The sequence below is a fragment of the Falco cherrug genome, chromosome 2 (genome assembly GCF_023634085.1).
Source record: "Falco cherrug isolate bFalChe1 chromosome 2, bFalChe1.pri, whole genome shotgun sequence".
Lineage (NCBI taxonomy): Eukaryota > Metazoa > Chordata > Aves > Falconiformes > Falconidae > Falco > Falco cherrug.
In genome coordinates, this window is record NC_073698.1 from 101,032,392 (window position 1) to 101,054,915 (window position 22,524).

Consider the following 22,524-nt stretch of genomic DNA (forward strand, 5'->3'; position numbering starts at 1 on the left):
AGAGGTGTATGAGAGAAAGCTACAGCACGTTCACAAGCTATGGCAACATGAAGATCAGAGCTTTAAAGTTTCAGCATAGGTTCTTTTTAACAGGGTTGCTTAAGGCTTCTTGCCTGCTGTTTGTTTTTTTGAAAAGAACCTAAATCAATGATGTGACTGCACAGTCTCAAAACATCTAAGCAACCTGCATGAGCCTTTCTGTGAGCAGGGCTGTCTTTGAGGTTGGTTTTCAGTCAGCTGGGTGCTGCTCGGGCCTCAGCCGCTCACGAGCACTTCCATAAGTGCTGGGAACAGGGTCAGGAGCCAGTACTGCAGCTGGTGTCTAGGGCGCTGAGGGGCTTTTTATTCTGATCGTTGCTTGTTTTTCTGTGCAGCTTTGTTCAAGCCTTCTGCCACTTTTTGCCCATTTAAAAAACATATGTCCAAATTCCTTGTGCCTTGATTCCTCCAGAAGAAGTAGAAAAGTCTTCATCTTGAAAATGGATGAGATTATAAAAATCATTAGTGACATTACCTGTTGCTGTTGCTAGTATTCCAGCTATAGCAACAATAATACTTGTAAATCACCTTGAATTTTCAAGATACTTCACAAGCAGCTGTTAATTAATCCCAACAATACGGACGGTGCTGTTATATCCATTTAGCAGACATGGTATCACAGATGGGGAGGTGAAATGCTTTTGCTAAGGGTGCAATTAAGACAGGCCAGTTCAGCTCACTAGCCGGGCAGAGAGATAACAAAATAAGTGAATAGCTGTCTGCTGGCTTTGTAAGCTGTTTTGGGCCAGCAAAGAGATGCTGGTGCCAGGGAGGCGGCAGAGCTGCTCCTTCAGGTGTTAGCAGGCCTTTGTAGCAGCTTCACTATCCCACCTGAGCACACCGTTAAGCTCAAAAGGATGGAGCAGAGCATTTTAGGGAAAGCTCACCTGGGAACGTCTTGTAGTGTTTCTATTCCCACCAGCATGCCTGTGGTAAGAGGCACTCCTGGAGTCTCTGGCTAGTGTGTTGGACTTTGCCAGCATCAAATCTGTGAATGTGATACTGCTGCTGACACCTGGGACACATGCATTCTTGACTTTTTCACTGGTACCAGCCTCTTTGCAAAGGTTGTGTGGGCAGAAATCAAGGCGCGCCAGCAGTAGGAACCTATTGCTTCCAGCTCCTGCATGTACCGGGAGCATGCTGGCATTTTTGTTAGCAACTGTCTGTCACAGGGGCTGAGGTAATTTTCTGGAGGTGGATTTGTTCAGGTATTGTGCTGGTTCAGTGAGGCCATGCGCACTCATGGATGCAGACTTCTGTTTTCCTGTCATCAAAACTTTGCAGCGAAGAAAAGGCTCTGTCTGGGTCACCACCCATCTCTTCACACCTGTGTTTCAGAGTCCATGCACAGTTTGATAATAATCTTTTTGGCAGTGATGCCAGCTTATGCAATCACTGTCACTTCCACCCACTCCTGCCCTTCCTCTCATGCAGTGCTAGTACTAGTGTTTGTGTGGAGCACCTGCAGAATTCAGCCAGATGGAAACTGTGCATTCATACTATACATGTGTATGTACAAACTGCACATACATATATATACATACACACACCCATTTGACTGAGGTGTTTCTCATCTGGATGGGTTCCCTGCTCTGCTTTACTGCATGGCAGTGAAAGCACTGGCACCGGCCCTGCAACGGAACAGGCATGCTGCTTCAAATTGTTTACAAGATCAAGCCACTGTCACAACTGCGGAAATAAAACAGTTCGTCCATTCATGGGGTATGGTCAGACACCCTGTCTGGGGGGGGGATTAAGTGTATTTGTGAGATGACCATTTCAAGGCTGTTGCCCGTTGCCCATTTCTCATCTCTTAAAGCTGATGGCAACATGTGTAATTGCTTCTTACACCCGTTCTGTCAGTAATTACTGTTCAGGATTTATGGGGTGGTTTTTTTGACTGAAAGACGAATTAAAAAACAACTGTATGTGTGCTTAGCCCTGACAGACTGGAGGAGGCAGAGGTCTTCTCACGGAGGAGAATGGGAGCTTGGGATTGCATGGGTGTGCTAATCTCTTGACAGTTAGCCACCGTGAGAACTTGAGATGCAACTCAGCCTTGTTTTAACTGTATGGTAGCTGGCTGCAAAACACCATTTCAGTTGCAAAAGGGTGATGGTATTAGTAATTGCCGATTTTTGCTGACGCAGACTGCAGTCTTTGATCATCCTCCACTGTGCTTCTGCTTAAGGGGTTTCCAGGTGGGCTTGTGGTGATGACAGCTAATAACTACTATATTTTACAGTTGCTCTTTTGTTTAGTTGGGAGTTTTTCTCTCTGCCAAAGTTGGTGTGTTGAGTAAGCTTCACAAATTTAATTTTATTCGGGCTGTGGAGCTCACATACAGATTCCAAGTAGCTCAGTAAGTCATGAAGGGCCATATGCTCCTTGCTTCTAGGCTGCCACATTCTTCCTCTTCTTTCCTTTTCTTTTTTTTTTTTTTTTTTTTTTAAATGATGGATGAAAAAATAACTTCTCATCCATAAGCATCAACTTGAAAAGAGTCCTAAAGTCTGAATAGGCTCCTAGCACATCTGTACCTCTTGGCTGGTGACTGATTCCATGTCAAACAAGCATCTTCCCCCAGAGGTTTGTAAATGTTTTTCTAGTTGGAGAAAGAGAGCAAATGGTTGCCTACACCCATTTAGGGAGTAATGAAGTTTCAGAAAGGCATATGTTCTGCCTTAGATAACCCTCAACAGTAAATAAACAAACCGTATTTAACTAACCACATTGTATTTCCTTTACACATTGTTATCTTAACAGTGTCAAACACAAATGGCAAGAAAATCACCAAAACCAAATGTAACAGTACCATTTGCACTGTTTGAATTAAGGCTGTGTCAGTACTTCCATTATGCGGTTGTTCAGTGGGTCTCAGTGTAGCTACGAAATGTGCGCTGAGCTGAGACTTCGCAAATAGCTGGTTGTGCCAGGCGCAGCTGAGGAAAGAAAAGGGGAAAAGGGGAAGTGGCGTTTTTAAAACCTTGTCCAGTCCAGGAATTTCAAAAAGTAAAAGTTGGCATTCTGCTTTTAGCAGGAGTTGTTATGCCTTGTCCGAGTTCAGGATGGCATGTCAGCCATAGCTGTCTGTTTCCTGGCTTTTGTCAGCTTGGGTCACAAACCACAGCTCTGTGGAGCTTTTGTCTGCAAACAGCAAAACTTCTTGAAGTGACCTTTTGTAGCAAGAGAATTAGAAGTCTGTTCCAATGTTTTGCAGCTGTGGTATTCTCAAATAAAGCTGTGGATGATTTATATAAAGACTCAGAAATTCATTTTGGGTTTCTGTTAAAGCCGCTTCCATTTTTTAACTTCCTCTTCATGTTTGTAAAGGTTTGAGGGAAAGGAGAAGGGAGGAATTCCCAACTGCTGGCTGCAGGGACTTGTGGTGTGTGCAGTTAGGACATGCTGGAAGTGGTTGGCTTTTTCTAACGTCTCGCTGTGTGTCTCCCTAGGTTTCTCTCTGTCCTCCATGGAAGAAGAAGGGATTCGTCGGCTGTATGTGAACAGCGTCAAAGAGACAGGACTAGCTTTCAAGAAAGGTAAAATACTTTTTGAAGTGTTTTTGTTGCTGTTTGTTTAATCCTGTTATAGGCCATGAGATTGTTGGGATAGGAGCTTTATGAACACACCAGATCAGGGCCTCAGTCCAAAAGAGACCATGGTCTTTTGGGAAGAACCTTAGGTACTGAATACATTACTGTTCTGATCTTGGGATCAGCTATGCTATGTAGTCAACCTCTTAATTTTGAGTTGCTGTGTATGTAGCAGGGTCAGCATGTCCCTTGCAGCTAGACAGAGGAGCAGAGGCCCTCTCAGGTCAGTCACTGCAAGATAAACTAGTACAGTAGAAGCCATCATAGTGCTCTCTGTGGCTGGGATTACTGCCTCTAGTTTTGCTTCCAGCCTTTGCAGGAAGCATGACAGCACTTGGACCAGAAACTGGCAGAGATAACTAGGCTGCCAGGCTCGTCCCAAGGCAGAGCAAGATATGGTTTAACTGCAGCTTACCCAAGCTGAGGTCAACCCTGACACTGCCATGCCCTTATTCTTTGCCCATTCGTTGCCTTTTCTGATGTGCCAGTGCTGCTGCTCATGCAGTCATGGGATGGGCTGGTCAGGGAGCTGGGCAGCTGAAACCTAACTGGATTTTGAAGTATAACATGGGGAGCATGAAGAGTGAAAAGACTCTCATCTCTTCATAACCCATCAATGTATGCAGAGTCCTCAAGAACACCTTCAGAGTTTTCTGGGTGAGTGGTTATATGGTCTCGCAGAGCTCATTCAACAGTTAGCTGTTGCCAAAAGCAGTGGGGGGCTGGTCTTCCCCAAACTGCTCCATCCCTTTGCCTTGTCCTGGCTTGGGCACTCTGCTGAGTCTTTTCAGCTCCCCATCTTGATGGAAAACTGCTGTGGCAGAAATGCATGGCTGGTTTTCTGACCTGCTAGCAAACAGAGTCGGCATGTGTTGCAATGAAGCGAGTGGCAGAAGTGGCACAGTGGAGGGACAGGACTGTGTAGACAGAAACTGGGAAGGAAGAAGCAGGGGGCAGGGGAGGGGGAACAGTCCTGGTTGCAGGGAGCCTGGAGTTTCGCTCAGCTGTAGCTTCTAACCTTAGTTTAAGAAAACCATGTAGGTCATCCTGGAGGCTGCTGCATATGTCTATTAGGCTTGAAAAGGCCCTCTTTCTCTTTCCTGTCCCTCCTCACGCCACCTCAGCCCCATACGCCCTGGCTGACAGGATGGGTATTGTGCCAAAAGGCCTGAATGGGCACTGGGATTAGCTCTCTACCAGCCCATCACAGGGAAATAAAACCCTGTGGGTTTCTTGTGGGGAGAGAATATGATGGCGAGGGTGTGGGTGTTCAGCAAGGCTTCCTTGTTTTGCTTTTAGTTAATGTTTGTACAACAATTTAAATGAATGCGTGAACGCAGACTGCCTCCTGTGGGCTGAAATGCTAAAACATGCTTTCAGTGATACGCTGCTCTTGATAATTGATATGAAAAGCCACTTCTGTATGAACAGTACTTGGCAGGATATTGTGACAATATACCCAGATTTAGCAGAAAGCAGGGAGGAAAACTCTCTTCCTTCCATTACTTACACATGTTTGCATCTGACTGCACTTCCTAGAGTAAGTCTAATGAGATACCGTATTTCATTTCCTATTTTTTCTCTAATTAGAAAAATTAGATTTTATTTTCTCCTAATAATTTGTGTATCTTTTTGTTTTTTCTGTTGGTCTGCATTAGCTAGACCGTTGTTGGAATTTGAGGTGCTTGATAGACATGATGCTTTATCCCAAATGATTCAAACAAGGATTACAAAGAGTAAATGAAGCCCCAGATAGGATGTTTATGGTTGCAGGCATATTAATCTGCTACTATTATGACATGGCATCACTAAGTAGAATAAATGAAATAATGTGAAATGCTTGACTTGCCTTGTTTTGTCCTTGTTTCAAATATGATTTTACAGTCCATTTACTTTGTAGCTATTCTATCTAGTTCATTTTATTCTCTCCGAAACTGCACACCACACTACAGTTTCTGGGCACAATTACATGCATTTAGAAAGATCTCAATTTTCCTAAAGAAGACTGAAGCTCTTTAGCCTCCTCCCTTCCACATTTCTTTCTTGAATGCAGGTAGGTAATCTGTTTCCTGGAGGATGCAGCTGAGCTCTGCTTGCAGCTCAGGCTCATCAAATCAGACCTTTCATCTGAGCTTTAAGGGTAGCAAGACTCACCCTTTGCATGATTGCCCAGCCAGAGGACTGCATGGCATGAGGGCAGGTCACCCCCACAGAGCAGCTCTTTCAACCCTTTAAATTCCAGCTTTCATTCCTGTAAATGCCAGGACAGTGACTGGGATGCCAGGCAGTCCCATTGGTGGGTGAGTGGCCATTGCAGAGCATGCGTTCCTGCCAGCTGTGCCCAGTGGGTCAGCTCCTGGGGGGATGTCTGTGGGGAACTGCTGGTGTCACCAAGTGGAGACAAAAGCTGCAGTGGCAGGAGCAGCTCCAGTGATCAGGGCTGTCAGCACTGGCATGCCCTGGCATGCTCCTGCCTGCCTGACCCTAGGTTTAAACCCTGGTCCAGCTTGCTGTTATTAGCTGGGAGAACGGGCCTGGCTGGCTGAGGGAAGGTCAGGTTTCCTGCAGGAGCTCTCACAGGGCTGCACATCTTCGGCGTTGCTGTGTCACCCCTGAAGTGAACAGGAGTCAGCTTTTTCCTCTGCAGATCCCCTTTTCCCTTGGGCACCGGTGCTATAAATAACTCATGAAATCAGATTGGAAAAAAACCGTAACTAACTTACCAAGCACTAAAATTTGCCTTTTGAAGATCTGTGTGCTAGGACGTGATCCAGAGACGGCCAGAGATGAGGCTGTCTGAAGTTCTACACCATACACCCCAGCTGAGTGGGAAACATTTTCTTTCCTCCTAGGTGTATGGGTAGGTGACCACTTCAAATAAAAGCCTTCACTTACATGGGAAGTTAAAAGCAAGAATCAAGCCAGCCCAGCTACTCCTTCCGCCATCCTATGTGCAAGCACCTCAGCAGTCTGGCTCTGTCCTTCAGTATATATTTATTTACGAGCGATGTGTTGTGTAGTGTGCCATGCTGTACAGCGGCTGTTCCCTTGCAGGGTAACAGGGCACTGGAACAGGCTGCCCAGAGAGGCTGTGCAGTCTCCTCTGGAAATACTCAAAACCTGCCCAGATGCAACTCTGTGCAACCTGCTGTAGGTGAACCTGCCTTATCAAGGGGGTTGGACTAGATAATCTCAGAGGTCCCTTCCAACCCCAACCATTCTTTGATTCTGTGAAGAAAAAGGGGTTATCTTGTTGCTGGTACATTGTGAGGGACTTTCTGGGCACCATGCTCTTAGGGATCATACTGGACTACCAGCCTGACAACAAATCTGCAAAAGTCAATCAAATTTCAGTACCTTTTCCAGTCATAAATGTTTACTTTTATGTCTAGACCTAACACTGTCTGGCACTTCATAAACACCTGGCTGAGCTCCTTGATGTCTGTGGGTGACAGAAACGTTACTGTACAAGTCTTACCTGTTCCTTTCTGTGTTGCAGGCCTGAAAGCTGGCGATGAAATTGTGGAGATTAACAAGAAAGCTGCTGAGGATCTGGACTCAGCTTTGCTGAAAGATGCCCTTGTGCAGCCTTCACTGTGTCTTACTGTGCGCACCTATCCGGAGATAGAGGAAGGGCAGAAACTAATGCAGCCACCACCACGTCGCTTGGAAAACCCGTCTGACTTGACTGACAGCACACTGGTGTTTGCTGGCAGCAGCCAAGGTATTGGGTTCAATTTAGAAATCACCAGGAAGAAGATTCATGCTTACAGTGTGCTGGTGTAATCCCATTGATCCCTGCATGTAACTTCCATGGTGGAAGTGAGAGGAATTACAGTCTGAGTGTGCTGGGCGGATAGTACGTGGGAGCTCTGGAAGCCGTAAAGGTATAATCTGCGGTAGCCATGAAGGGTGACTGTGTACATGGTTAGGCTGTGAAACGGTGTCATCGCCAAATCCATGCCACATCATCTAGCTGTGCCTACAGCAAGTCACAGAACTATGTGCTTACTTTTGGGCTGCTCAGGAGGTACCTATACCTCTGGATTTGCCTACAGGATATGTGTATGGCAGGGAAGGAAGAGAGGATAAGCATTCGCCCTCTGTGGGGTTAGCCAGGAGCACAGGAGCCCTGCATGTTTTGTGAAATGCATAAATAACTCCCAAGGACAGTTTAAAACAACTAAAGTCGGGATTGTCATTACAGCCAAACATACCTAACTGGTCCCACAGCACAGTGCAGTGGGAAGGGTCATTCCTGCCCACCATGTTGCCCTCTTCAGAAAACTGAACTGGCAGAAAATTAATCCCCAGCAAATATGAATTGTTTGCTGCTAGTTTAGCTTCCTGAACCAGCTGAGGCCACGCAGTCTTGCATGGGTTAAAAGAAATGGCTGCAGAATAGTAGGACTGCCTCCTTGGTGGTTGCTGGCTGATACATCTGTAAGACAGTGGTTTTGGAAATTGCACTGGAAAGCTCCTGCACCATGTCTTCTCTTACTTGCCTGTTTAGCCAAGTCTTATGTGCTGGCTCCTAAATGCCCCCTCCCCCCCCGCAAAAAAAAAAAACAACCCAAAAACCCCAACAAAACAGAAGAGGATACTGGACATAACTGTTTGCTTTAGGTTTTTTGGAATAATGTAAAATACAGGAAAAATTAGTGGAATGGCCAAAAAGAAGTAGTTTTTAGATAATCAAAACTATTCTGAGCTGAGATAAATTTTGACTTTCAGTCGAAAGTAAATGGCATCTGAATATGTCAAAATACTTTCTTTTCTCCACAAAGTGAAGGTTTCAGAAATATCAAAATAATTGTTTTGACAACTATGAAATAGTTTTGGTTTGGGCACTTGGAATGAAAAGCTGGAGTAGGAGCAGAGCTGTTAATGCACTTCACTGATGTTCAAAGTCAGCCTTCTCCCAGGACATGTCTGACTGCTGCCATCACTCAGTGCAGGGGCTTCTGGGATGAGTGGGTGCAAACTAGAGCTAACCCAGGAGCAGCGTGAGTGCATTAACATGATGCTGAGCTGGAGCAAAGAAGCTGCAGTGAAAGATAGTTTGCTTGGGCTCAGGACCAAGCTGACTCATGTCTGCCTGCAAAGGGTCAGGGAGGTGCAGCCTGCCTTTCAACATTTCTGGATGCTGCTCTGGCTTTGCTTGAAATATTTACTTAAAGTGATCCAGCACAAATGCCATAGTTCAGATGACAGGAACACCTAGTGAGGAAAGGGAAAGCTGGACCCCTAGGCTGACTTTGGGGACTGTGATATTCATAGCAAGTGTAATAGCATGAACAAGAAAGCTTAAAAACAGCTTATTGCAAATACCTCAGAGGTGACTGATAAAAGCAACCTTATCTAAGATGCGGGATAAACTTCCAAAGGCAGTTAAAATTAAACATTTTCAGAAGGACATTCTCCCCTTCGAATTTTCATGGAACTCTTCCCAGTTAGGCTTTTGTGCTGAAAAATCAAGCTCATCTTGTACATTTTTACAGCTGGCCACAAGATGCCCCTATTTCCTACTTAACACCAGCTCTTTGTGGGGCCCGTCCTTTTGTCCTTGCCTGTGCTTTTTCACTGAATCCCTGAGTGCTCAATCCTCATACTCTAACTTTTCACTGAAGTGAGTGTCCACCCTGGGTGCAAAGACTTAGGGACTGGGACTTTTGTATTTATGCAACACAGTGATTTCTAAGGCAGAGGAGTCACATTTTGTAACCCAGGTTCTCAACAAGCAGACTCTCTGCCACTGTCAGTTCTCTGCATCGTTATTGTGAGGGCTTCAAGGGGTCCTTTTTCTTGCTGAGGGTAAGATAACGCACGGTTTGCCAAATGTGTCTGGAGAACCTAGCATTTGCCTTTTAACATTACCCAGTAATAACCCTGCGTGCCCCATGTGAAATGCGGACATAGGACATTGCTGATGGACACATCATGACAAAATCAGGCTTCCTGCCTCTGATGCTTTGTAGGCACGACTTCCTTTGTGCTGCTCTCAACTCAAGTCATGTCTGTCCTCCTTTGTAAGCTTCTCCTGAGCTGGATTTTTGTGGTTATCGCAGTGGTGTGGAACGGCTGCTTGTTTTTCCATGTCCTGCAGTGACTATGTGAACTGTCTGGTGGGCTAAAGTGCCTCCTTCTTAAATAGCTCCCCAGGACAAGGGCTAAGCTTTGGGGCTTCCTTTTCCCTTCAGATTTCTGTCAGTACAGCTGCCCGTCGCTTTTGGTGTGCTATAGTCAGCTCCTTCACTCGCTAACAGGCAGCACAGAAGCTAGACCTCTGTTGACATTTGCTTTCCTTAAAAACGTGGCAAACAAAGTGGGACTCACCCTCCTCAAAGGCAGAGGAATACTTCTTTAACCAACAGAAGCAACACAATAGCTCATCAGCAGATGTGCAGGTGTCTGTGGCAGCTTCTGAAAGCATCTGTAGTTGCCATTTGGAGTACGCTTCTGAAGAATGACGTTAAGATGGTGTTTAAAGTTAAACAATGCTGATGCTCTAATTTGGGATGCTTAGCCTGAGGCAGGAGTGAAATTAAGGATCTGCACCCAAGTGTGTGACTGGGAGGTATTTTGATCTTCTCCATCAATTTCTCTCCACTTAGGTGTTTGTAGAACACGCTGTTTTACTGAAGCCTTTCTTCGTCTGGCCCTGTGCTTTTTCAGGGACTCGTTACCTAAAATGGGATCCATGTGAAATTTTAAAAAGGGGTACATGCTTTTGTTTGGGACATTGTGGCTGTACGTTAGATTTTTGGTCTGGGCTCCATAGCTTCTTTTAGAGAGCAGTCAAGTATGAAATACCCACTGACCTGTTTATTTGTGTCCTTGTTGATCCCTGGCAGTTTGGCTGGCTAGTCAAATCAGCTCGGTGATTTCTGTTCGATGCTTTTACAGCATGCAGATTTTTTAATTTGGTCCCGAAGTATTGTAACCCCCTTTCAGCAGAGGGTGAAACTTTGCTGGGCCAGAATGCCAGCAGGTATAAATCACCCGTAGGCACATCCATTCTCCAGAACTTCAGGGTCTGGTTGGTCGATCATGCTGATGTCCCATAATTATCTTCACTAGCAATTCTTCATCCTCATCGACTATGAAGGCAGCAAAGGGTAGGTTTTTTGTGTGAGACAAAACATATTGTGTGTTTTCAATAGAAAGATGCTGTGTTACGTTTTCCTAAGGAAGCTTTCCTAATGCCTCATTACTCAGCGGGAGGTCTTCCAGGAGCAAAGCAGTGCTGTGTTTCTGGGAGTTGACCTCCCTGAAGTGACTGCCAGTGCTTCTGTGAAATGGGTCTCGTAACAGCTGTTTCATTATCTGGAACTACCTTGTATATACTGAGGCTGGGGCTAGAGCTGCAAATCAGCCCTGTGGCAGTGATTACTTCATTCTGTTTACTTAACAGGTTATTCGTGAAATGACCTTGCATTTTATACCTCTAATTGATGTGAAAAACATCATCTTGAGTATGATATAAACTTTCTCCTAGGAATTCACGCTGCATCAGGCTTGCAGAGCCATAGGCTTTGTTCCTTTAATCTATTATTGTTTTTCCTGGCTTTCATTCTTCTGTCTTGCTAATGCAGCCTACATAAATCTGGTTGAGGAGGACTAGCTCTCATTCTGTCTGGAGCCCTGCAGCCTGTTTTCCTTATTGCCTAAAAGGATCAGTGAGAACTGCTCCCTATTTGTCTCCCTGTTTGCTCCATTCAATCCAGGGAACGAGAGGCTGAAAGCTGGAAACGCAGCACTGCATCTCCCCAAAATCATAAAGAAGGTATTTTATATTGGAAGGGGATTTGGGAATGGGATCCATACTTGTTTGTGGTCTCCCCACAGTTCACTGCCTTTTTTTACACCGGGGTGGAGTTTCTGAAGTTCAGGCTTTGCACGCTCCTGTATTTTGGAGACCTCTAGTATAAGGGATAACTCTGCAAGGATAACTGTGAGCCATATAAATCACCATGCAGAATGTATAAATGGTAAAAAAGATCTTCTAGATCTGAAGTAGCTAGGTATTTTTAAGGAGTCTATTATTTTGTCATTCAGAAAGCAGGAGAACCAGAGGCTGAAGTTAACACACACTGTAAAGACTATGCTATAAAACTGAAACACACTTTCACTGCACTGTAAGAATGGCCACTATTTTTCATTCCATCCTCGTACTGTCACAGGTCCCCTTAGGCTAAGTAATTTGGATTTCAGAACAAGCTGAGACTAACAGTAACCTTAATTTCTTCAGGGTTATTTTCCTGAGGCAGAGGACTGATTTCATACCTTTTGTAGTATGTTAAAAAATACTGTGAGCATTCAGTGCTTGATTTAGCAATTCGAGAGGCCCTTACTGCAGCAGCAATCTGAGAGTCTTGCATATAATTAATGAGAGACATGCAGAACTGTTGCTCATGAGATCTCGTTTCTAAGAGCTTAAAAGCCAAAACTCAAGGATGTTGCTTCAGTCAGAATTGTGTCCAGAGGTCTCATTCCTGTTTTTTTTCTAAAGACCACCTGAGCTGCTGTTGACGCGTCAGTTTTTGCCTTGTGGCTTTGGGTTTCTGCCCCCATCCCACCGCCGCTGCAGTAAGCGTACCTGCACCGTCCTTTAGCATCTTCATACTCCTGCTGTGTTGCCGCTCCCCCTGCCGGCTCCCAGCGCCATATTTGCAGAAGAAAAGGCTGTTTGTTCTGTTTGCAGTGTCTCTGGTTTCCAAGGTCCCTGAGCACGTGCTTTGTTTTTACATCTATGAAAAATCCTGTTTATTCCCAAGGGGCTACTCAAGCACATTACAAGTGCCTGACTAGGCTCCTGACCAGGGAAGGGGTGAAAAGTGGCCATGGTACAGTTGGGACAGGGAAGGTTTCATTGAATATGCATTTTTCCCCAAGAAGAGAGAGTGAATTAAGTGACATTCAGCATAGATTTTTCTATATTTGTACAATTTATTACCTAGTTGCAATGGAAGGAGGAGCAAAAGAGTTCTGTTGAAAAGAAAAGAGATTTATGCGGCTTGTTCTGTAGCTCTGCAGGAAAGGCAGTGTTTCCCATTTTGTTCCTGTACTGTTCTTTGGTGGCTCAGTAGACTGAAACTGGTAGTTTGTAGCTCAGTTTTATAGGTCTTTGGAGAAGATATCAACTCTGTGGGGCCTCCCAATGGGACAGAATACCCCACTATAAAAAGGATGTTTCCTTCTTGCATGTTTCAGTGTTTCAAAGCTAACCAGAATTCTACAAAAGAAAAAAAATGCATACTTACCTTTTTTTATTGTGGATTTATAGGCAAGATTTTGTCTCAAATAAAAATTTAATCTGGGAGATAGTTCCCTAACAATTCGTATTCAAGTTGTTCAGTTTAACGATGGAGTCTTTTCTGAAAGGTACTCTGTTGTCATAATGGGGCCATTCCCCAGCAGCATTTAGAAATGGCAATTTCTGTTTAAGGAAGTTACTGTTGAGCTCAAGTAAGTTGATAACTTTTTCTTTTAAGACTACAGTCAAACATGAGGTGCTGAAAGCACTTGGCCACTGAAACCTTTGTAGCCCTTCTCGCAGGAGCACTGACACCTAAGTGACTTGGCTGGGATTCAGCTGGGGTAGTCACGTTCCGCCTGGTCCATATTTCTTCTGTGGTTTCAGCTCAGATGAGGTTCGCTCCTTATTTCCTGCTGAAGGTGATTAAGCAATCACTATATTTTACTTCCAGTATTGCTGATTGTCATCGGTGAAAGAAATACGGAGGAGCACAACACGCCTTTTGCAGGGAGCAAGCGGTGGCAGGCAGGCAGGGAAGGACACCAGGCTGAGCTCCTGTCCCTGGCACTTGTTGGCCAGCTGCGGCAGCCCCAGAGCTCTGCCTCAGTCGCATGGCAAGGTGTAGTGTGGGTTGCTGAGACGTGTAAAACAACCGCCTTGGGAGACTGAGGCACCTTAAAGTTACAAACCAAAGCTTTCAGCCATCTGAGCGTACAACGTGCTGCAGATGGCTGCCCTTGCCAGCACTGAGCACTTCCCCAGTGCTGCCACCGGGAGGATTACCTTCAGTATCGCCCATTCCACATACTCAGAAATAAAGCATCGAGATGCAGAGTTTTCTGATTTGTGTGCTGCTTTTTTGTGTTAGTAGGATGTGCACTTCTGAGCTTTGCACCCCAGCTGACAGAGCTGGGCTAGGAATATTTATTTCTGCTGTATTAAAAAAAATGTATAATCTGGCACCAAGAAGTGGACTTTAAGAGCAATATCAAATATTGTGGAAGTCTCATTAAAATCTTGAGCAACAGCAACTCTGCAAATTGGAAGCAGCAGCCATGGAAAATCTTAGCCAAGTGTTGGCATGGTGCTTAAGCTTGTGATTCTCCAGGCCTTTAAGCCCCAGAACCTTTGCTCCAGTGATATAAGACTCCCTTTCATTTTGCTAGTTTTAGCCATAAGTAGGAGTTATTTAATGGGCATTAGTCATAATGTCACAGATATTACACTGCTGAGGCAACTTGGGAGCTCGTGTGACCTCCATCTGTGCTGGTGGCCGCATGGATTTGACCCCCATTTCCTCCTGCATTTCCCTTTCTAATTCCTTAATGTCAAGTGAAGCCCATGTGTTACCATCCCTAGTAGTGGCTGGGCAACGTTTAGGTGCTGCAGAAGGAAATGAACATATTGCCCTCTGAGCTCCTTGCAGAGCCAAATAAAGATTTACAGGGCAAAAATAAAATGATGTAGTGAACCTGACAGAAATGGGATGGTAACTGGAAGGTATTAAAAGGCCGGGATGTGCGACATTATTGAACTGATTGCCTACGTTTAACAGCGCGCAGATAAACCTGCTAAAGTCGACATTGACTTTGGCAGCTTAAGACATTAGAAATACCCTGAGCACATGTGCTGTGTGGCTGCTCATTAAGGCGTGAGTGAACGATTGCTGTCTACTGGGTAAAAGTGTTTATACTGCAGGAAACAGATTAAGTGGTGTTTTAATATACAGGAAAAGAAAAAGTGGTGGCTTAAAAGCAAAAATGAAAACCCCCAAACAAACATTATTTGCCTTGGCTTGGGGTGAGAAACAGCTGTAAGATGTATTTCACACAGCTTGTAATGGGAAGTTAATTGCAGGGAAAAAACACAGACTGCTCCAGACAAATTATGACACATAGCACATTTTTTTTTTCATATTTTTTAATGGATAGCTTAAGGGTTTTAAGGATTTTTTCACACATTAATAGAGAGACCAGAAAGCTGATAGTCCAAGTTGATAAAATATGGGCAAGGCTCAGAAACCTAATTTTTTACAGAAAAAACACTTCTTCAAATAGATTTTGTGTTGCCAAACAACCCCTACAGGCATATCTTTTTAAAAAGTAAACCTATCTTTTAAGAAAAGAGTCATGTCTTCCAGAAGTTCAGCTATGAACTACCTTTTATGTCTTTTTAATTTTATTTCATGTCCAGTTTAGCTCCATCCCATTATATACGTTCTGAATTTATTTCCAGGTTTCTGATTTCCACTTTTTCCAAATTATTTGCAGACTCAAAAAAGTGGAAATCTTGTACAGTCGTGCAAATTGGTTTTGGTGATGGTGGCTGAAAGCTTGCAAGAACAACAGCTGAAGCTGGGTACTGAGGAACCCAAACCTGGATCTCTGCCATCAGTCTTGATGGAGAGAAACTTACCTAGGATGTGTCTGCCAACTAACATTGTGCATTAAAATAAAACTCCTTGAAAGAAGAGCGGTGGCTTTTCAATTGCAGCGAAGGGGCAGCAGAATTTTCCTTATGAATTTAGGAAACATATTTCCTTGAGACTATAATTTCTGGACCATGAAATATATTTCATTCCAGTATAAATATAAACAAATACACTAGGTGTGTATCAGGTGGTTCTTTTTTTAAAAAAATCTCTTGATTTTAAAGCAGCTTGCCATTTTTATTTTAATTAAAAAGACCATCCACTATCATAGTCTTTTTGGCCAAACCACACAGTATTTAACTGAAATATATCAGTGTAACAAATAGGTGTTACCATCACTGTGGCCTTTTTACTCATAGCATTGCTGTCTGGCCAAATGCTTCTTACACACAAATAGATGTGACTTAGCTAAATTGAAATGTCTAATTGAAAAATAGCAAGTAACGTGAAAGTCACCATGGGACTAACATGGAAATGGTGCTGTGTCTGATGTGCTAAATCACTGTTAATCGTTGTAAATGTCCATGTTCCAGCTGGACCAGTGGGTGCTCACAACACGATAGTGCGCTGTTGGGCTGCTTCTATTTGTAGGTCTAGCAAACAAAAAAAACCCCAAGACTGGTTTAAAAAAAATTGTATTCTGTTACAGAACAGTGTCAGTTTGCCACCAAAAGGTTTAAATGCTGCATGCTAACAATACAGCCAAAGTTATGTTAATATAGTCTGTTGAGTCTTGGGTTTTAAAAGGGAGGGATTTTCTGTGTTGCAGCATCCATTGAACTTTGATTAGGCTTTTTCACATTACCTGAAGAATAAATGTAATGTAATGGAATAAAAGGTATAATCCCTGGTGGGACATTGTCCTGTTTGTGTGGCAGGATGCAGGCAGGGAGGCATACTCAGAAACCATCCTTCCCTATCCAGCCCCAGAAGTGGCAGCACACCACAGAAAAAAACCCTCATCCTTATGGGGTTGAGGGGAGGAGAGGGGAAAGTTAAAAGGAATTAATGTTTGGACTCAGTTACTGTAAAGTACCTCTTTATGCTGGCTTGAAGGTCATTTGACGCATGTAGGAGAATCCCAGCAGAGTTCAGTCCATCACTGGGCGTTATAATTTGCCATAACTAGAAGCTGAACATACATGAAATCTGTTTTTCTGTGAAGACTGGCTAATATGTAGTAATACTGCTTCTTACATCTATTTGAGTCAGAGGATGAGATTCCCAAAAAAGTTATTTGTGCACAGAGGTCTCAGGCTGAGATTAGTTCTCTTTCTTTCATCACTTGCCGGTAATTCATCATTTACTTACAAGAGGTCACAAACGAGTTTTTAGCTGTGTTATCAGCGTAGTCTCGGGAAGACTGCTCAGGCACAGAGGTGCATAGTTGTGGCCACGTACTGATGGAAATGAAATCTAGTTTTCAGTTGATGTATTAGACTCCTAAAATCTGCTAAAACCAGATTTGCTTCCTTAAAAATCAACATAGAAACTCAGTAGTGGGTGTGTTAAACCAAAGCTGCAAGCAATTTAAAATCATCACATTCAGCTTAACTCAGAAGAAGGGCTGACTGAGACTTGCTTCTTGGCATGACTTGCCCGTTCACATACTGCAGTTTCCATTTGAAACCACTGAAGTATAAAGGTAGGCAATTGCTTGCCAGCCAAGAAATTAATGCTAAATGTAAGAATTTAAATGTGGCACTTTAGCCTTATCTCTGAATCAGCTTTCGTAGTTTCCAAGTAAGTAACGTGTCTGGCCATAACTTGTGTATTTTTACACCTATAGTTAAACCTGGTCCCTGCTCTAAACCAAGGTAGTCCTTTGGGGCCATTGAGTGCCTCTGGCATAACACCTTGTGGGCATGTACTTGTGTACAGGATGGGGCCTGGCCCTCCATGGGAGCTCCACGTCTGTTGCACCCAGCTTTTGGAATTTTTTGAAATTATGGTTGGGTTTTCATGCGCATCTCAATTTCAGCAGGGCACTCGCTTTGTGGCGACCCGGACAGCTCTGTTGAGACAGCTCCAGAGGAGGCAGAAGCACAAGACTTGGAGTCATCTGATGAGGCCGATAAGATGAGCAAGGTGAGAAAGTTTCATTTTCACATGAAATGGAGTGAAAGTGCAGTACAGTCACAGCTGATGTGCTGGCTTCACAGCTGCACACAATTAAAGCATCTTTCCTGGGAAAATGTTAATCTTACTTTTGAGGTGTTTACGGATGCTATTGAATGTAACAAATTACAGCTTTGATTATGGCACATCACTACCTCTTAAGCAAGACTTGTGCCCTTTTTCCAGGGTTGATTCACATCTTCAGTAACTTCTGATAATATTCCCACATAGCTTTTAAATGGGCTAGTTTATCACCTCCTTCACCAGAGCAGGTCAGCTAAAGCAAAAGATCAGGTGGGTTATTACAATTTGTTATTATTTCTTGATTTCTAGGCATAGGAGGAATATAAGTTAAACAATATTTCCCTAAATCAATAGCATAGTGCACATGCTAGTTTTTAAATGCAAACTAATTATAGCCAATCTACATTAAATTGAAGCAAACCTCTCCAATTATAGCTAAGAGGTTGTGCAAATGGATTGCTAATTGCCATCTATTGAGGGATGGGTTTTGCAGTGGTTGGTAGTTCGCACTTGCTGTGGTACTGGCGGGCTTTATACAGCATTAGATGTGATGATTAGTATCTTTTGAGGCAAAATCAAGTGACATTATTTTAAAGACACTGATTGCTTTTAGGTATTTGTTGCATAGGTGGTGATGAGAGCTTACAGCTATTTTTCTACAGAATTAACGATCTAATGAGAATCAGATCTCACACAGTTTGTGCTTACGTACAGGTGTGTTTTTTCTCAGCTCTTGTTTTAACTAAAATGTGTTATAGTGAGCTCTGAGCTGGTCCCTGTGCTGTTCTACTTGTCATTGTAGTGAAAGGAAGGAAAAGACCTTGGCCTCTCGTTTCCTGATCTCTTATGTCATGCTAGCCTGTAGTTTTGTCTTTGATAGCCAGACAGTGGAAGTCAGATAAGAGAAAACATTCCTATGCATGAAATATATACATGCTGAGAAGGTGATTACTTGTACAGTTTGTTTCCAGGTTTTATTACAGAACTTCTTCTTGTAAGTACAAAGAATTTCTTCTTTAGTAAGTGCAAGTGTTTGTTGATACTTTGGGATTTTTAACTGTAAATATGTGGGATTTTCATATGCTCTGCAAATAGTCTCTTCTGTTAAACACTGAAGCTGTGGAAGAGCACGGAGCATAACACATAGCTGCTCGGGGAATAAATGTTCTGTGTTTTCTGTAGCTTTCTATTTCTGAACTGTGTGACAGGCTGTGGGGTTCCATTTTGCATCTTGCCTCCTGGATCTTCAGAGCTGTAATTGCCTGAAGCAAGGCGTAAGGATTACATGATTAGCTCTGTGGCTCAGCAGATTTAGTTAAACTGAGAAATGTGCATTAGCAGCACTAATGCTTAATATTCGTATATTGGAAGAGTAGCTTGTAACTCTAACAAGCCTTTGTTTCCAACGAGAGGAACACTTGTCTTTTCTGTAAATGAAATGTTGATATCAGTACATGTTTTCTTTTAAAATTCAGAAAAATGTCTTGGTTTGTTTGTGTGATATCGAGGGGAGTGAGGCATTTTACTTTTCATTCTGGTTGTTATGGGGCAAGCTCCTTGAAATGGTCTTCCATAAAAAAAGATATATAATGTGCTCAACTTGGCATACTCATGAATGCTGCTGTCCCTGTTTGTATAGAAGAGCTCTGTACCAAGTGGGCTTTCTTTGTGGTTCCTCTCTAACAAAAGCTACAGAACCCCCCAAATTATTCTGCAGTGCCTGTAGAGAATTCTAGTATATGGTGTAGGGGAGTAAAGAAGCTCAATCAACGGGAGGATTTTCCCAGTCCCATTGCTTTTCTGTGTTCTTGGGAAAGTTGATCTGTGTGGGGAGTGAGGAGTCTCCAACACATCTTTTTCTGTGGAAAGTCACCAGCCAGCTGGCATGGTGAGGAAAAAAGCAAAGGTGTTTTCCTGTCCATGCACTGCCACACCTTTCCATGCCTCTAGGATTATGGCACAGAAGATTAAGCTGATGTCCTCAGCGCTGTTTTACAGGGGTTATTTTTGTACGTGGGAAGTGGAACACCCTGCCCTTTTACCACCAGGAGGGGCATGTTCCCCTGTGATGCCATTACTGCCACAGCTTCCAGACTCCCTCAGATGGAGGAGTTCAGGGGAGACTTTCTTTATTTTCTGCCCTTCTTGGCAAAAGCAGGGCAGGAGCACTCTTCTCCATTCGCCGCTGGGCAGCAGAGGAAATCCATTTTAACTGCGCTGGAGCCTCCCAGCTAAATGCAGAGTTCTCCTTCTTTCAGCCCAGATGCAGCATTAGTAGCTGAAGATCCGAAAATAGCTTTTGGGTTGTCTTTTGCCTTGCGATAGCATGATCCTGAGGCAGGGCTTAATCCTGCAAACATCACTGTTCTGTGCCGTGGTGCTGGTGGTCTGCTGATGCCCACAGAGCGCTGCAGAGGAGGAGAGCCCAGAGCTGCTCTGAGGAAGGTTGCCAGCTCTCCAGCCAGCAAAGCGATCCTAGGGGAGAGTTAATAATTCATGGGAAAAGGAGAGGAACGCAGTGCTGCAGCTGTCCTTCATCTGCTCTTGTAGCACAGGCTGGGTAGGCTTTTTATGAAGGTAAGCTGTGTGAAATTCTACCTAAAGCTGCGCTTGGGTCCCTTCTGACTTACTTGTAACTTTCTCATGTAGGTGATACATGGTTGTATACAACACAGGAGATACTCAAATGTGTCTTCCCTTCTCCTCCTTCTCCTCCCTCCCAGCTGTCTCTTTCCCTTCCCCCAGCCCAGCATGTGTGCACGTGGGTGTATGTTTCCTTAGTAGTGGTGCATTTGTTTCTTAATCTGCAAAAGCCTCCAAGCTGTTGATGGTGGTGAAGGATTTGGAGGGTACACCAGTGCTCTGAGAATTCCTCCGTTTCCTGAAAATCTTATCTTCTGTAAAGACCTGATAACGTGAAGTTTACTTCTCTACCACTGTTGTCAAAGGAATCATTATAATAATAAGCAAAAATTAAATGTCTGTAGAACTATTCTGATAAAATACTAGAAACCTGTTTCCAAGGTGGGTTGAGGCAGTAGCAAGCAGCTAGGCTTTCTGGATGCAACTATTTTCCTTTAAGCCGTGCAGCTGTCAGTGGTCTGAGTTGTGCTCCCAGTTGCTTGTGCTCTGGGGTGGGCTCCTGACTTTCCTTTCTTCCTCCATGTCATGTGGGAGCCAAAGGGAAGAGAGCTGGGAGGGAGAAGAGTGGAGAAAAAGAAAGCCTGCTCTCTGCCATCTCTTCAGGTTTGCTTTCACCTAGCATGGGAATTAAAGTTGCAGGCTGTTTATGAAATGGAGGTGATGCCCCTTTATCAGTTTCCAGCTCAACAGAATATCAGGAACGTTTCATACCAGAGTAATTTTTTTAAACGGTGACTTGCCTCTGTGGTGACCTGTTTTGGCCTTTTAAATACTGTAAAGTAAACAGAGGTTCAAAGGAGGTACCCTGAAAACTGAGCGTATGTGTGAGTTCGTAATGTTGCAGGTTACCAACGGCTAAGATAGGTGTTGTGTTGCATCTCAAGATCAATCTTTGTGCATTTTTTTCACTGTTAATAGCCCTTTGAATTTAATTGGGAATGTGTTTTAAAACCTGTCATCAGTTAAAATACTGTAGGATGCTCATTTCTCCCTGTTTCTAATTAAAGACATCTGCCTCTTGAAATGAAAGCTAATTACCTTGCAGCACTTGTGCTTGGGAGAGCATGCCCTAATGGGCTGTGTGTGTACATGCTTATACCATTTAGAGGTATTTTTTCCAAGAAAATAGGTCGTCGTCTTTCTGCAGCATTAGTCAAGACCAGAATTAAGTCTCAAAAGCTTCAATGTGTTGCAATAGATGTCAAAGGATTAAAACAGGGATTTGAAGGGTAGGTTTTCCAGTAGCGTAACTGGCTCTTTTAAGTTCTTTTAATTCTGTGCCTCTGTCCCTTCAGATGTTTAATATTCTTCAGCAGTGCTGTTCGTAGCCAATCGGCTCATGCTCAGCTACAGGCAACAGACATTTATATTCCTGAGCTGTCTTCACCTCCGCTTTGCTGCATTTCAGCCTCTCTGCTGAAGTTTTCCTCTTAACGAGTCTATGAAAAGCGGTGTTGAGTTCTCAGCTTCAACTGGTAGCTGGCTCTTAATTCCAGCTGATGCGGTGAGCGAACGAGGCCAGCGGCAAATGACACATGCAGAAAGGCTTTGCTTAGAGAAATATGGTCACTGCTCTTCCTTATTAGAATACAGCCGTATTCTGTGTTGCATGCCAAGTAAACAGTGTGGAGTATCTGTCTGGAGTGGGAAAGCCTGTTGGACCAGCTGAATATGTGGAGAAATGGGATTTTTCCTCCTAGATGAGTGACAGCTCTGGCTATACTGCCTTTCCAGCGATGTCGGCTCTTTGGAGAGTTAACCGTAAACTCAAGAACGAAAGCGCTGGGAGAGCTGGCGATTCTCTGTACCGTATGCTGTATTTGGTGAGCAGATCTACTGTGCAACACAACTAGTCTAAGTAATTAGCAGTTAAATGAATTTTCATGCTGTTTTAATTTTCACGTTATAAATTCGAGGCTGAGCTGTAACATATATATCCTGTAGAGGCTTTTTGTTACCGTGCAATGTCGTTAGCAGTCCTGGCAATGCGTGAAAGGATGCAATTTACCTGAGTTTTGTTTGGGAGATCAGTACTGCTTAGAGTTTGCCATCCGTGGCAGACAGAGGTGCTGTGTGCCATTCAAGGGGGCGATCTGCCTGATGTGCAGGCACCCCTATGCCTTTATACGGTAAGCGCAACAGGAATTGGCATTCCACTTTCAAAACTATAGGGCAGGCAGCCAAAACTCCCCACTGCAGCATCAATATGTTTGATGAGTTTAAGGGCTTGCTCCTCCTGCATGGGAAGGATGAGCTTAGCTCCTCTGCTGAGCCCCCTGCAGAGGAGGGGTTAATGTACTTGCAAAGTAAACCTCACTTTACAGCCCAGTTGTGCCAGCCCTCCATCTCATTTTAGGGTTGCTAGATGGGATTGCTCAAAGGATTGTGCTTGAAGTGTGGTGCCCTAATTC

At 43.8% G+C, this 22,524-nt stretch overlaps 1 protein-coding gene across 12 annotated transcripts in view; it reads left to right on the top strand.

Annotated features, from left to right (window-relative positions):
- The window catches only part of TIAM1 (TIAM Rac1 associated GEF 1), a 195,190-nt gene that overhangs the window by 153,185 nt on the left and 19,481 nt on the right, over nt 1–22,524 (top strand). For 9 of the 12 annotated variants that reach the window (XR_008730828.1, XM_055701604.1, XM_055701603.1 and 6 more), the window contains 3 exons: nt 3,498–3,584; nt 7,138–7,362; nt 17,310–17,416. Coding sequence is in view for 11 of the 12 variants with exons in the window: in XM_055701604.1 (XP_055557579.1) it covers nt 3,498–3,584; nt 7,138–7,362; nt 17,310–17,416 (419 nt within the window). In the remaining variant the exon portion in view is untranslated. Of the gene's footprint in view, nt 1–3,497; nt 3,585–7,137; nt 7,363–17,309; nt 17,417–20,070; nt 21,937–22,524 lie in introns of those variants that run through there. The other 3 variants (XM_055701602.1, XM_055701609.1, XM_027815735.2) reach the window with 2 other exon arrangements.